A 14,483-nucleotide genomic window follows, 5' to 3' on the forward strand; every position below is an offset into this window, starting at 1 on the left:
TAGGAGATGGGAGTTCTAAAGATAATGAAGCATATACAAATGTTTTTTGAGTAACTAGTGTTACTGTTAACAGAGAAAAGGTTGAGTGGCAGAGAGGTACAGATTTCCGAGAGCACAGAACAAGGCTATTCAATTTGATCTGGAGAGAAGGCTTTTCAGAATAAAGTAATATAGACAACAAACTTGAAACATGAATAGGATAGTGTTCAAGGCAAAGAAAAATGACACATTCAAAGAAGAAGAGATATCATGGTGAATTCGAGTGTTTATAAAATTTCTGATCATATATAAAGATGGTAGATCAATCTTTATGGAAAGTACAAGAGAATTACATTCTGTTCATTTTCTGTATTCATATACTGTCTACATAATGAACAGTTTATCTCCTAGTTTGGGATTCCCATAGCTTACTGTGTGCTATTTGCTAATACAGGAAAATAACATATGTTCTCTTGTTAGTATTAATAGATAAAATAGTGGTCTATTAAGTGTACAAACGATATATATGTATATATATACACACACATGCACACATATGCATACATATTTATTAATCAAGTTAAAATCTCAATATTAATTCCATGTTTTTGTCCCTTTGGCTATATTCTTCTTTAGTAAAATGTATGACTTATCTTTTATGATCAGATTATAATTCTAAAATTTTTCAACAAAGGTTATGAGTAATATTTGCAGACATTTTTAGGATTTTGGGGAGTGGATCCCCATATATTACTAAGAAATCTTAAGAGACAGCTGAAAAGAAATCCTGGAGCCCAGCTGTTCGTGAGGCTTATAAAATACTTGTGCATCCTTTCTTACGTGTGATAAATATCCACAGCAATGTGGGAACAAATGGATTTAACTCTTCTGTTCCCTTCCCTCCTTTTGTTTTTTCTCAAAGGTATGCTCATCTATTAATTATATTTGGTAACATTAAATAGAAAAATTAAAATGTGAACAAGTGTTTTTCAGATTATTATAAATTATTATAAATTAGGTATATGCACCAAGGCAATAGTGTAAAAATAGCATAGCTGAACAACAAGACAGATGACATAGTGCATTTTTTAGTGGGTGTATAGACAGGGCTTCCTGATTCTTCTTTCATATTGAAAGCAAGAATCTCTCAGCTTCCACCATCTTGCAATGTCAGACCCCTGATTCACTGTCGTCACCACCAGTCAGGCATTTTGTTATAGGCAACAAAAACAGATGAGTACAGAAAATCGGGCAAGTCCCATGTGGTAGAGATGCAGAGAGCATGTAATGGTGCAGCCCAGCGACCCTTAGATAAGATTAGTGCAAAAGAAAGGGATTGTCAAGAGAAGGGGAAAAGGCCCAGAAGGCATTGCAGAAGCCTCTGGGGCCAACCCTTCTGTTTCAGACCCAAAGACCTGGGGAAACAAAATGGTCCTGGAGAAAAGCCTGAGGTGCCCTCCACGGGCTTGTTGCCCAAGGCCAACTTGGGATGCTGCTCCCCACTCCAGCACCCCAGCTGCTTTGGCTGCTCCAGCTGTGGCTAAACTGGCCCCAGGTGTGGCTCGACCCACAGCTTTGGAAAACACAAGCCAGAAACCTTGGCAGAGTCCATGTGGTGTTAGGTGTGCAGGCTTGCAGAATGCCAGAGCTGGGACGGCTTGGGAGCCTCGAATGCAATTTCAGAGGATATATGGAAAAGTCTGGCCCAGAAAGAGATCTGTTGCAGAAGCAGAGCCGCCCTAGACAACCGTCACTAGAGCATTGCCACGTGGAAATGTGGGGTTGGAGTTGCAGCAGAGAAACCCCAACAATGCCATGTCTAGTGGAGCCGTGAGAGCAGGACCACCACAGCAACCCCAGACTTGTGGAACTACCAAGGTGGAATACCAGCCCGAGAGAGCTGAAGTGGGGCCTGAGACTAGGAAAGACATAGGAGCAAAGGTGCCCAAGCACTTGGGGATGCAACCCCCACACAAGCTTGCAGGGGAGGTTGAACATGGCATTGTTTTCCAACTTTGGGACCTCTGCTGAAGCAGAGAGAAAAAATCTCATTTTGAAACTATCTTACATATATGTATACTATACTATGCTGTACTACAATGTGTAATTTTCGTCACTCGGTGATGGACACTTAGGTTGTTTCCAGACTTTGCTCCTCTAAACAACACTGCAATAAATATCAAAGTATATTTCCCTCTTCACAATTTTTAAATATGTTAGTAGGAAAAATTCTAAAAAGATAATATATGAATCAAAGGTTAGTGTTTATTTCTATGCATACTTCGAAATTGCAGTGGAATGGAATAAAAGTACCCCACATTTCTTCCATCACCATATTTAATCAACATTATAACCATCTACCTATGAGATCATTGCAGAATAACAAGTCATTTTTATTCTAATTTATATATTTAATTTTTCCAGAGTGTATATGTATTAGTTTACTGTATGCACAGACTGGGTGGCTTCTAACAACGAAATATTCTTTCACAGTTCTAGAGACCAAAAGTCCAAAAGTCACTATCACTGGGTGGAAATCAAGATGTCAGCAGGACTCCAGAGGCTCCAGGGGAGAATCTGCTTCTTGCTTCTTCCACCTTCTGATGGCTGTTAACATTCTTTGGGTTGTGGCCACAACACGCTAATCTTCAAGGCTACGACTTCAAATCTTTCTCTATCATCTGTCTTCATCTTTGTGTGTATTTCAAATCTCCCTCTGCCTTCCTTTTATAAGAATACATGTGGTTTCATTTAGGGCCAACGAGTATAATCTAGGGTAATATTCCCCTTCTTGAAAGCCATCACTAAATCACACCTACAAAGACTTGGCCATTTCAGGTTATATTTACAGGTTCCAGGGATTTGGAGATGTTTATCACTTGGAGGACTATCTTTTTTAGCCTGCCACAGAGCCAGACTGCTTCGTTAAGACTGGGAGTTAAGGGCCGACCCTGTGGCTCACTCGGGAGAGTGCCGCGCTGGGAGCACAGCGGTGCTGGTAGCGCTGAGGCCGCGGGTTTGGATCCTATATAGGGATGGCCGGTGCAATCACTGGCTGAGCGCGGTGCAGACGACACCAAGCCAAGGGTTATGATCCCCTTACCGGTCACACACACACACACAAAGAAAAAGACTAGGAGTTAAATTTCCTATTGGAAATTTAGAATACTTCTCAAGGAAGGTGAGAGATAATGGATAAGAGAAAAAGCAAAAATCTACTAATGTTACATAACAACATATATACATTTTATGTAAATACACACATAGCTATAATGTGAACTTGATATAAGTATACCATTTATAGAAATCCATGGAACACCAAATTCATGTACATCAGACTGATAAAGATGGGATCCTGAGCAATATGTAGGCTTGACAGATTTTAGATTACAGGTGATGGTAAAAGGAGATTTAAATATTATTAGTAGGTATTTTTTACAAGAATAATATATTCATGTATGAAGTATCCCTTTATAAATTTCAAAGGAAGACAGAAGGAAAAGAGAAAAATGTGCCAATTCTCTTACATTTGAGTAAAATACCTTATAAAAGAAAAAAAAGAGGTTACTGTAAATTATTGCTTACAGTCTAATTTCAAGGTATCAACATGTGGTTACATCTCTGAGTACTGAGATACAATATTTGATTTGAGAAATAATAATGAAATGCATTAGTTGTTATGTATAAAAGAGAAACTGTTATAATGTGAGATTATCTAAGTATATACTACTCATCAACATCTCTGTCGTATTTAAAAATTTTTGGATACGGAAAATGTGGTACATCTACGGAATGGAATACAACTCAGCTATAAAAACGAATGAAATACTGCCATTTGCAACAACATGGATGGACCTTGAGAGAATTATATTAAGTGAAACAAGTCAGGCACAGAAAGAGAAATACCACATGTTCTCACTGATTGGTGGGAGCTAAAAATTAATATATAAATTCACACACATACACACACACACACAAACCAGTGGGGGGGGGGGGGAAGAAGATATAACAACCGCAACTACTTGAAGTTGATACGACAAGCAAACAGAAAGGACATTGTTGGGGGGGAGGGGGGGAGGGAGAAGGGAGGGAGGTTTTGGTGATGGGGAGCAATAATCAGCCACAATGTATATCGACAAAATAAAACTTAAAAAAAATAAAAAATAAAAATAAATAAAAATAAAAAAAATAAAAATTTATCTACATTATTATTTATACCATCAGAATCATTTTATAGGTAAGTAACCTGAGACTCAGAGAGGATAAATGAGTGATCTGAATGAAGCCCAATAGGTAGAAAGTACTTCAATGACAAAATCCCAACCATACTAAATCCATATCCAATACAAAAAACTTTTCACCCATGTCTAAAATATTAGTAAAGATATACAAAACAATCATACATCATCCAATTATAAAAAATATATTTATCAGGCCGGCCCCTTGGCTCACTCGGGAGAGTGCAGTGCTGGTAGCGCCAAGGCTGCGGGTTTGGATCCTATATATGGGTGGCCAGTGCGCTCACTGGCTGAGCGTGGTGCAGAAAACACCAAGCCAGGGATTACAATCCCCTTACTGGTCAAAAAAAAAAAAAAAAAATTTATATATATATATAGCCCACACCTGAGAATGTGAATGTTTTTAAATTGAAGTGAGGTCAAGAGAGTATTTCTTTGGAGATGTTTGCCGTAGTGCTCTGGTACTTCCTCTTATTTCACAATCACACTTACCTCTTGGAAGGGGGCAGGGGGTGGCCAGTGGTGCTTTTCATTGCTAGCCTAGTGAGAGGAGCTTTATTTAAAGCCTGATTTAGCACCCCAGCAATGCTAATCACTGTCTCGGAGCCTCCCTTCGGAAACACAGCCTGGGAGGAAACAGGGCAATGATTTCAGAGCACAGTGGTTGGGGCCTTTAGTCAATTACACTCCCTCTCTACAAGGTGCATTCTTGTGGCCACCCCACCCATCATGCAAGTTTATTGTGAAATTGGAAATAATGTAGGTAAATGGCGGTGGACAGTGTGCTCGACTCATAAAGAATAAAGAATACCTATTGTCATAGCCCATGTGTGGACTCTTTCTCGTAATGACTCTGTGGTATTCATAGGATATGTATTCTTTAACAGTCACAAACTCCTTCCTTTCAGGTGTTTGTATTTGTTTTCTAAGGCTGCCATAACAAATTATCACAAACTGGGAGCTTAAATAACAGAAATTTATGTTCTCACTGTTCTAGAGGCTAAGAGTCCAAAATCCAGCTGTTGGCAGTGTTTGTTTCTTCTGCGTCCCTCTCCTTGGCTTGCAGACATTTGCCTTCTCCCTGTGTCCTCACATGGCCTTCGCTCCATGTGTGTCTGTGCCTTCATGTCCTCTTCTCATAAAGACTCCAGTCATATTGGATTAAGGCCTACCCTAATGACCTCATTTTAATTTATTTATTTAGGACTTTATCTCCAAATAAAATTACATCCGTAAGTACTGGGGGTTTAGGACTTTAATATTTGAATTTGGGGGAGGGGGGCACATTAGCTGTAACAGTGTTATTGGCAATCTTTACAAACAAGAAAACTGAGAACCAAATAAGATGCCACAGTTACACTTGTAATGAAAAACAAAATCAGAATCTCTGTAATTCTAAGCAAAGTGCATTCTCTTTTCATCAATGTGCTTTATGCACTCTTGTATGTACTTGCCTTTTGTAGGTAGCAGGGAAATAGAGAAGGTGACTCAGGCTAGTGGAAGTGGACCCGACATCCACAAAGTAAGAGAAGCCTTTGAATCAATCTCCACACATCTTTCAACCAGTGGTTCACAATCAAGGGTGATTTTTGCCTCCTCAAGAGACATTTAATGTGTTTGGGTACATTTTTGGTTGTCACAACTGAGCTTGTGCTGCTGGCATCTAGTAAGTAGAGGTCATGAATGCTGCTCATATTTTACCAAACACAGTACAGACCCCCTAACACCAAATTATTTGGGACAAAGTGTCAACAGTGGTAAAGTCGAGAAACCCAACCACAGAATAAGACAATTTGGTCGCTGCACCTGTCTGTCCCTAGAAAGGGATCATTCCATATTAGCCACCTCCAGCTAGTGATGAGAACTAAAGGGGTGGCAAATTGTATGGATTTATTTTGAAAATTTAGAATTCTATCCTGACCATTCCTGGGCATGATACATATTTTTTCTCCAGGCCAGCCTGATTGGTCCACCCTGTGATTAGCAGCCTGGCAAAAATGGGGCCTATGAGATCCAAACTTAATTCTGGTGAACGTTTCTAAAACTGTTCTTGTCCTTCTTTCATCTGATCTTCCTACATGAAAGGTTTAGGTGAGTGTAGAGTATAATTGGGGGCAAAATGACAAAAGTTATAGTGAGAGAAATGGGACACTTAGGTATTGTGTAGGGTGGGAGAAGAGCAAGAACCCAGCATCTAGGGTGTACAAGGGAGGAAGGGCATTAATGACTTGTGTCTATTAGAACTGCCGCTGGAAGCTTTCTCCCCAAGGAACATTCTGGTGCAGCTCTTCTAAACTGTTGCAAGAACCTTCAATTTAACTGACTGCTGGGTCTGACACCCCAGCCAGATGGCTCTGACCACCAGTTCCTTTACTTTTGAGAGATCTATCAGAAGCGGCAGGGGAGGCTTCCAGCTCCTGTCCCTCCCTCCCTGCTCACACACACAATCCTCTCCCAATGTCAGTCATTTTATGGAGCAGAGTAATGCCAGACCTCCCAGCTCCTGAAAACACTATGACTTGTCCCTTACGGGTGGCAAACTTTCAGCATGTGAGACCCTCAATCACTCTAAATAGAAGGGCTTAACTCTGAGGCAACGACAGCCATACTAAACCCTCAGCTTTGCCTGTTATTTATTTATTTATTTTCAAAGAGAAAGACGTTTTTATTGTTTTAGTAATAAAAGATATAAAAATGGGATTGTTTACAGAAATTTACCTTTTGCAGAACAACCAGCTTGAACTCATGTATACTTCAAACAATGTTTACTGTACACGTGACATAATGAAGTTAGAGGGCACCATTGCAGTGGTGTCTTCTCCTAATCTTGCCAGCTGCACACATAATTAATTCTTATTCAAGTCTGTTACATTTGTGCTACTGAAACGTGGTCCATACACTGGCTGCCTGTCTGTGAACCGCCTGGTCCGCAAGATCAGCTCGCATCAGAATGGAAACCGACTAAGGCATTAAGCACACTGTTTAGTCCAACTGACATTTTTTCCTTCACAGCAAGACTTTCTGCAGGAAGGAAGCAGTGTGTTCACTGACGTCCTGGCTCGAGCTCCTGCTCTCACTGTGGACCTGCTCTGCTGTGCCCCAATCACCGCGTCCCTTCCCTTCACTGCCTGTCCCACAGACGTCCTCGAACCTCCTCACCAGGGCCTCCAAGAAGTGAGCCCCAACCTCGATTGCCAGCGTGTGGTGCAGGATGCTGAGCAAGAGCACATGCTCAATCACCAGCCTGCTGGGCATGGCCGCGTCACAGACACAGGCGCCCAGTAGGGCAGCGGTCAGAGTGTCACTCACGTCTTTCCTGCTGGGCCATCACAGCGCCTGCCGCTGTCCCCTGATGGACGCCATGTCTGGTCCACTCAACCTGCTCATCAGACTCTTCGCCTGTTTCCTTCGCCTTTGCATTTCTTCCTCTTCTGGACATCCATCGTCTGCTCAGCTCGCCTCCCATGAGGGGACGTACTGAGCACTGTCGCAGAGCGCAGCTGCCCCGCCGTGTCCCCATCCTGCACGTTTCCACTCCTCTCTTCATCTCCTGCAAAAGGGACTCTGCCTTCCCGCCTTTTCTCCTGCACTCCGCCTTCCGCGTCTGCGTCACCTCCTGCCCGTCACCCTGGTCCCCTCGTCCCCCTCATGTCCTCAGAGCCTCTGTCGGAGCAACTCTCGGGATGTCTGTCCTGGTCCCCTCGTCACCCTCACGTCCTCAGAGCCTCAGTCGGAGACATTCTCGCAGTGTCTGTCCTGGTCTCCTCGTCGCCATCACATTCTAAGAACCTGTGTCGGATCCACTCTTGGGGTGTCTGTCCTGGTCCCCTCGTCCTCCTCACGTCCTCAGAGCCTCTGTCGGAGCCACTCTCGGGGTGTCTGTCCATCCAGGTCCCCTTCCCCCCCCCCCCCGCCGCCCCCAGGACCACCTGGCCTGTCATTTCAATTGCTTTAGGGGAAGGACCTGTGGTCTGTTATTAGGGACACGTTCTAGGTGGCTGCTCTGCCTGCTGGGGTGAGGCATGGAGGGAAGAAGGCCGAGTGACTCTTGTCACCTCTACAAACCTTCCATTCCCTCACCACGTTCCCTCCCACTCCCCTAATTTCCGTTTCACTCTTCACTCCTGTCACCTCTCATTCCTTGTTCAACATGCCACACACAACGCTACCAAGTGTCCTCACTGCCACATGAGGGTCATTTTTCTTTCTACTTTTCTTTATTTCAGCTGCACCTCAGCAGGGCCCATCGCATACACATAGACGTCTCGGCCAACCAGAACTGAACTCATTAGTTCTTGATCTATTATGTTGCTGTCAATCTGATCCAGAATATAAGATTATGAATTTTTAGGCATAATTTGTGATGTAAGTGCTTATAGCTGGCTTTGTCCCCCATCTACTTAGGAATGATTATATGGCTGCCGTTGTTGAAAATGAGTTTGAAAATCTATTTCTTGAGTACTTAATATGTTCTGGGTGATTCATACATAGTTTCTAATTTTAAGACAAGATAGAGAAACTGTGCCCAGAGAAGAAACAAGTGGAGTAAGGTCATGGAATTGGTAAGCATCCGAGCCTGCATTATCATCAAAGGCCATCTCAATACGAAGCTTTTGCTTTATCTGTTATGTCACCCTCCCTTTCTGGTGGGTTTAGAAAGTCACCAAGACATACAAACTGCCGCAAGTTGTGTGTTTAAAGCCCAGACCTTGATGAGTCCAGGGCACCTCTCCAAAATGCCTGCCCGGAGTTTATAGTACATACAGTGCCATGTCGAACTGCTTCTTTTCATATCATTAATGACCTACTTAAGGGTCCTTTTGAAATTACTTCTCAAAAACTTAACTAGGAAATTACAAGTTCTTGACATGGTTCTCTTCTCACACACCACAGCTAGACACACGGAACATTCTGATCAATGTTTCACTCATTGTGTACACAGTAAGGATTGCTCTTCTGTGTTTTGTTGCCCACTTGGATGTTCTCTGCATAGTAGGTTCTGCCATCTGATGGGGAAATTGCCTTTGCAGCATTTTGCTTTTCACACTGGTTCCACTAACATTAGGTACTTGGACTAGAAAAGGGCTCACAGAAGTTACTCAACTCAATAGAACGCCTGTCCTGTTTTTCTTTTTATACATTTTATTTATTTATTTATGTTTTTATTTTTGCTTCCCATTGTTCTAAGCCCTCTTTCATATTTCCTTACAAATTCACTGGGAAAAATACAGCAAGAAATGCCAGTATTCTTTTTTTTTCCCTTTTTTTCATGGCAGATTAAAACTAGCTGATAGGAAGAGAATAAACAGAAATAATGTCAAAACAGAAATTTTCTTCTCTGTCCAGTCGTGAATAGATGCTCTGCTAGGGACCTTCGGCTACACCCACCACAATAAAGACTTAAACATATTTTTTCAAAGCACAACTCTGTGTACATGTGTACTATAGAAAATCACCCCCATGACAGTCTAGCCAGAAGGAAATCATGAAATTCCTTTCTAACAAACTATCTTTTTTGACATACAATCACAATGTGAATAATCCTGTTACAACATTTGATTTAACTAGCATGGCTTAAGAAGTGTAAAAACGCAGTTTCCCTACTGTGTTGTGTCCTCTGCAATGTATAATTATCGCCTGAGGTCATGTCCACACCTTAGTAGATGAAATTATTGCTTGTTGTTCTTAGGAATATAGTCTCTTTGTAGCTTCTCCACTAGGCTCTTAGTTTTGCATAAGCTGTGTCTCCTGTTGGCACAATAGGAAATTTAATATGGTCTCTTTTATTTTTGGAATTAACTCCTAAATTTTATAGTTCAGCACGAATATCATCAAATGGTACAAAAAAGTACAGTGTATTTTTAATATACAAAATAAATATCTGTTTTATGGAAAACTATACTTTTATCTACATAAACAGCACAAATTAACATTAACTCTAAAATCTTGAAAACAGGAGAAACTGCTTTTCAGTTGAAGAAATTCCAGGAAAAATAGAATAAGTTAACTTGTTCCTCTAGAAATAAATCCTGTTAATTCTTTGCTAGATCTGTTTTTTAGAGATTCATCTGCATACACTCTTTAATAAAGTATTTTTTATAGTATACTTTTACTTGTTTACAGAAAAGAACTTCACGTGCAGTATGCTGACTTTGACACTTAAGTAACTTTTTCTTGGCCCAAAATGGCTTCTACATATGAAATGCCTTTTCATTCAGCACTGTTTTTTTTTATTTTTTCTGTATGTTAGTCTTTATAAATTACACTTTAAATCTTACCTCTGCCTTAGATGGAAGGATAAATTTCATTAATTAATCAGGAGATGACTTAAAAATATCTTTCACAATCTAGACAGTTAAAAATACTCAGTTCTACTCACCCCCAAAGTCCTCGAGAAAACACTGTGCAATGCTACCAAACTGTTCCATGCCATCTATTGTCTAAGAAAAAAATTAGATCAACAACTGCACATTTTGAACCCAGCTTGCCTTTTTTATTCAGGGAAATATACTCTGTGTAGATATACCACATTTTCCATTTCCACTCATCTGATGATGAACACTGGGGAACAGGTATACCTTTGACTTGATGATTTCCATTCCTCTGGGTATATTCCCAGCAGTGGGATAGCTGGGTCATATTGTACATCTATCTGCAATTGTTTGAGGAACCTCCATATCATTTTCCATAGAGGCTGCACCATTTTGTGGTCCCACCAACAATGTACGAGAGTTCCTTTTTCTCCGCAACCTCGCCAGCATTTATCTACACGATGGAATACTACCCAGCTATAAAAAAGAATGAAATACTGCCATTTGCAACGACATGGATGGAACTAGAGAGAATTATATCAACTGAAAGAAGTCAGGCACAGAAAGAGAAATACCACATGTTCTCACTTATTGGTGGGAGCTAAAAATAAATAAATAAATTCACACACACACACACAAACACACACACACACACACAAACACACACACACACACACACACACACACAAACCCGGAGGGGGGTGGAGAAGACACAACAATTACAATTCCTTGAAGTTGACACGACAAGCATACAAAGAGGACATTGTTTGGTGGGAGGGGGGAGAGGGACTAGGGAGGGAGGTTTTGGTAATGGGCCACAATAATCAACCACATTGTATATCGACAAAATAAAAAAAAAAAAAAAAGAAATATATTCTGGAAGTTCCTTCCCTCTAACCATCAGGCTGAATTTTTGTTAAATGTTTGCAGAAAGGTCTGGACAGCATAACTTTATTTTTTATTTTATTTGGCCTTGTTTTTCCATATAAACATAAACGGTTATTTCAAAAAGGCAACTGAAGGGAAGAACACCATGGTTAGAACGATTGTGCAAGCAGACTTTGCAGGAACTGTCGAAGTTGTTTCTAATATAAACTCCTGAAACAAAACTACGTTAATATTACTTAATCAGCCTGTGTTTCCCCCAAACTAAATATTCAACAAAATATTCAGCTAAATATTTAACAAAAGAGTTAAAAGGAATATTTTTAAGACAGAAGTTCTTTTTGATAATATGTAGGTAGGCAAGAAAAAAAAAATAGTCTGGGACTACTCCTCGGAGTATAATTTCAAACAAATTATACCGTATCGTAAAATTATAGATGGTTTACATTCTTCTTCATATTACTTTCTTAAAAGCAAGTCTGGTTCCTTTTTTTTTTTTAAGGTTATGGAAAGTCTTCTTTTTTACAGAATTGAACCCTCTTAAACTCATCATATATGCTATTGCATATCTCACACAAGAAAGCTTTTGGAATCAGACTTTTCAGCTCATTGAAATTTGTAGAATTTTAGTTGAAGCACATGTTGAGGGTCTTCCATAAAGATTTTATTTGCTGAGATAAGGTCTTTCCCTGGGGGATGTTTCTTCTTCTTTATTTTCTTCTTCATCGTCATCATCTGGATAATCCACTAAACGAACTACGCTGCTACCGTTTGGGCTCCTTGTTCTATTAGCAAAAGCAGCAGAAGGAGATGAAAACAATTTTAAGTCACTAGATGATGTTCTTTTGGGAAGGCCTACCTCCTTCCAATCTTCTTTTGTTCTTTTTGTCTCCATGAATTGATCATAAGAATCTGGAAAGTTATTTTCTAATGATGGCATGACTGCTACTCCCATATCTTCTTTAAAACACATTTCTTCCTTTACCTCCGAGACTTTGGCACCTCCTTGAGGTATGTTACCATATGGGATGGAACGCAAATAATTCTGTATTCGACTTTCCCTGTCCTTCTGATCGTCATATTTAATCTTCAGTCCTTTGAATGTCTGGACATATTCAATCGATTCAAGTGCCTTATAAAACTTTTCGACTATATGTGCAACAAGAGACGGGATATTTTCCACTCTTATGTATTCAAACAGCTCAATAATAGCTGAATTCAACATATTGTACCTGGTTCCATTATGCAGAAAAGCATTTACAACTGGGTCAAACAGATTTCCCCCGATGATGTAACTATTATAAAGTTCATCTTTAAGGCCAATCATCCTTCTCATAAAGCGAACAGCACACAAGACCAGGAAAGTGTGCTTTGAATTCATCAAAATCAAGACCCTTCTTAGCAAATCATTGCTCAAAATAGAGCTTTTTATGTAATGTGTGTGTTGTTGTAAGCAAAATGTGAGTAGGTCTAAAATTATAGCAAGCAGCTGTGCTGTTTGATAATTATTGGGGCAATTGTTGCTTTCGGTGGATATATTACCTCCTTCACGTTTGTCTTCTGAAGTGGTGGCCAAAAGTGGTGCTATCAGGTTATGCAGACAATGTTTATAGAAGAAATTTAGAAAATCGCATCTTACGTTTTTATTGGATACTGACAGCATGTTGTGCAGATCAAGCAAAGTGCGCAGATGTTCCATCACGTGCAGAGCACCTCCCAGATCAGGATCAGTATCACAGGTCATTTGTTTAATCACTACATTCATGAAAAGGTCATCACCTTCAGTCTTCTCTGCTTCCTCCATTACAAGTTCTCGGATCTTCGATGGACTGTACTCAACAAGATAAGTAAATATATCTGTAGCAGCCGATCTTATTAGCACATCATCAGCACTCATTACGATTTTAAGAGCAGGAAGAATTTCCAATTGTGTCAACTTTTGGAATAGCTTATACTTGCTTTGAGGCCGAAATGTCTTAGAAAATGCACAGAAGTCCTTGAAAAATAGCACCAATTCACGCCATTTGTCATCATCTAGAGTCTTATCCGTTAACTGTGCCAAAACTTCAGACAAACACTTGCGATCTCGCTGCAGCATGCTGGCTATCTCAACCTTCTTGAGGAAAATAAAATGTTGGAGAGTAGAAAGATTATCTGCAGATGTGGGTGGCTGAGGCACCAGAACGTCATATATGTACTGCACTCTGTACATCTGACGTATTTTTTGCCTAAGTTCAGAGTCTGTTATTGGTATAAATTCCTGGAACTTGGCAGTTTGGCTCAAGAATTCCCTATGCCGTCTTGGCTGAGCCAAAGCAGGATCGTATTCAAGGCATCCCATCACATCCATGATACACTCATCAGAAAGCATGATCTTAAACAGAGGTTTGCTGTCGAAGGAGAACAGGCCTTTAATAATTGCATGGAAACGGTGTAAGCCTTCGGTGTTGTCTAGATTTTCACAAGTGCGGAACAGCTGCAGGAGTTTTTGAATATAATCCTCACTTTCCAGGACCAGAGCCAGCCTTTCCTTGCCAGTAGGTGAGGGGAGAACCGAGGTAACCAAAGCAGCGATTTGTTCAAGCCCATCGAGTTCACAGTTAGGCAGCTGGACCAGCTCAGTGGAAGCCCAGGACACGTCCCCGGGACCTACTTGGTCCCAGCGCTGGTCTTCATCCCGAACACAGACTCTGACGTGACGCCGTCTGCTCGCCATGTCCACCTCCGGCCTCACCGCACCAGACCCGGGGTTGGCTCCGGCCGCCACTTTGCGTATCCTGGCAACGGTAGCTGCGGCGACTAGGACAGCTACGGTGGCCGAGGTGGCAGTTCGGGCCGGCAGTGGTCACAGGGGCAGCAGCGGCTCCTGGGGGGCCACAGGTCAGCAGGGTTCCCGGCGGCCCTGCTGTCTTCCACTGTCCCCACTTCAATCTCCCCAACCTCCATCCCTGCCTTCTGCCCTCCCTTACCTACGATCTCCTAAAAAGGGAGCCTCTGGGCCTGCTCTCGGCTGTCTGAAATAGCCTCGACCCCGAAGGAATCTTGTGATCCCCACAGGATTCTGCCCCAA

At 41.2% G+C, this 14,483-nt stretch overlaps 1 protein-coding gene and 1 long non-coding RNA gene across 2 annotated transcripts in view; both read right to left on the minus strand.

Annotated features, from left to right (window-relative positions):
* The window catches only part of LOC134367660 (uncharacterized), a 144,778-nt gene that overhangs the window by 43,987 nt on the left and 86,308 nt on the right, over window positions 1-14,483 (minus strand). The gene's annotated exons all lie outside the window — the stretch shown is intronic.
* Window positions 12,078-14,129, minus strand: LOC134367027 (serine/threonine-protein phosphatase 4 regulatory subunit 3B-like). Its single transcript, XM_063083672.1, has 2 exons — window positions 12,923-14,129; window positions 12,078-12,763 (listed from the first exon to the last, which is right to left on the minus strand). Exons 1-2 carry the CDS (start codon window positions 14,127-14,129, stop codon window positions 12,078-12,080), a joined length of 1,893 nt encoding a protein of 630 aa, XP_062939742.1.

Source organism: Cynocephalus volans, chromosome X, assembly GCF_027409185.1.
Source record: "Cynocephalus volans isolate mCynVol1 chromosome X, mCynVol1.pri, whole genome shotgun sequence".
Lineage (NCBI taxonomy): Eukaryota > Metazoa > Chordata > Mammalia > Dermoptera > Cynocephalidae > Cynocephalus > Cynocephalus volans.

Coding starts and splice junctions, on each gene's coding strand:
- LOC134367027 (XM_063083672.1), bottom strand. CDS start 14,129: ATGGCGAGCAGACGGCGTCACGTCAGAGTCTGTGTTCGGGATGAAGAC. Junction 12,764..12,922: donor CGAAAGCAACAATTGCCCCA/ATAATTATCAAA, acceptor TCCTGGTCTTGT/GTGCTGTTCGCTTTATGAGA.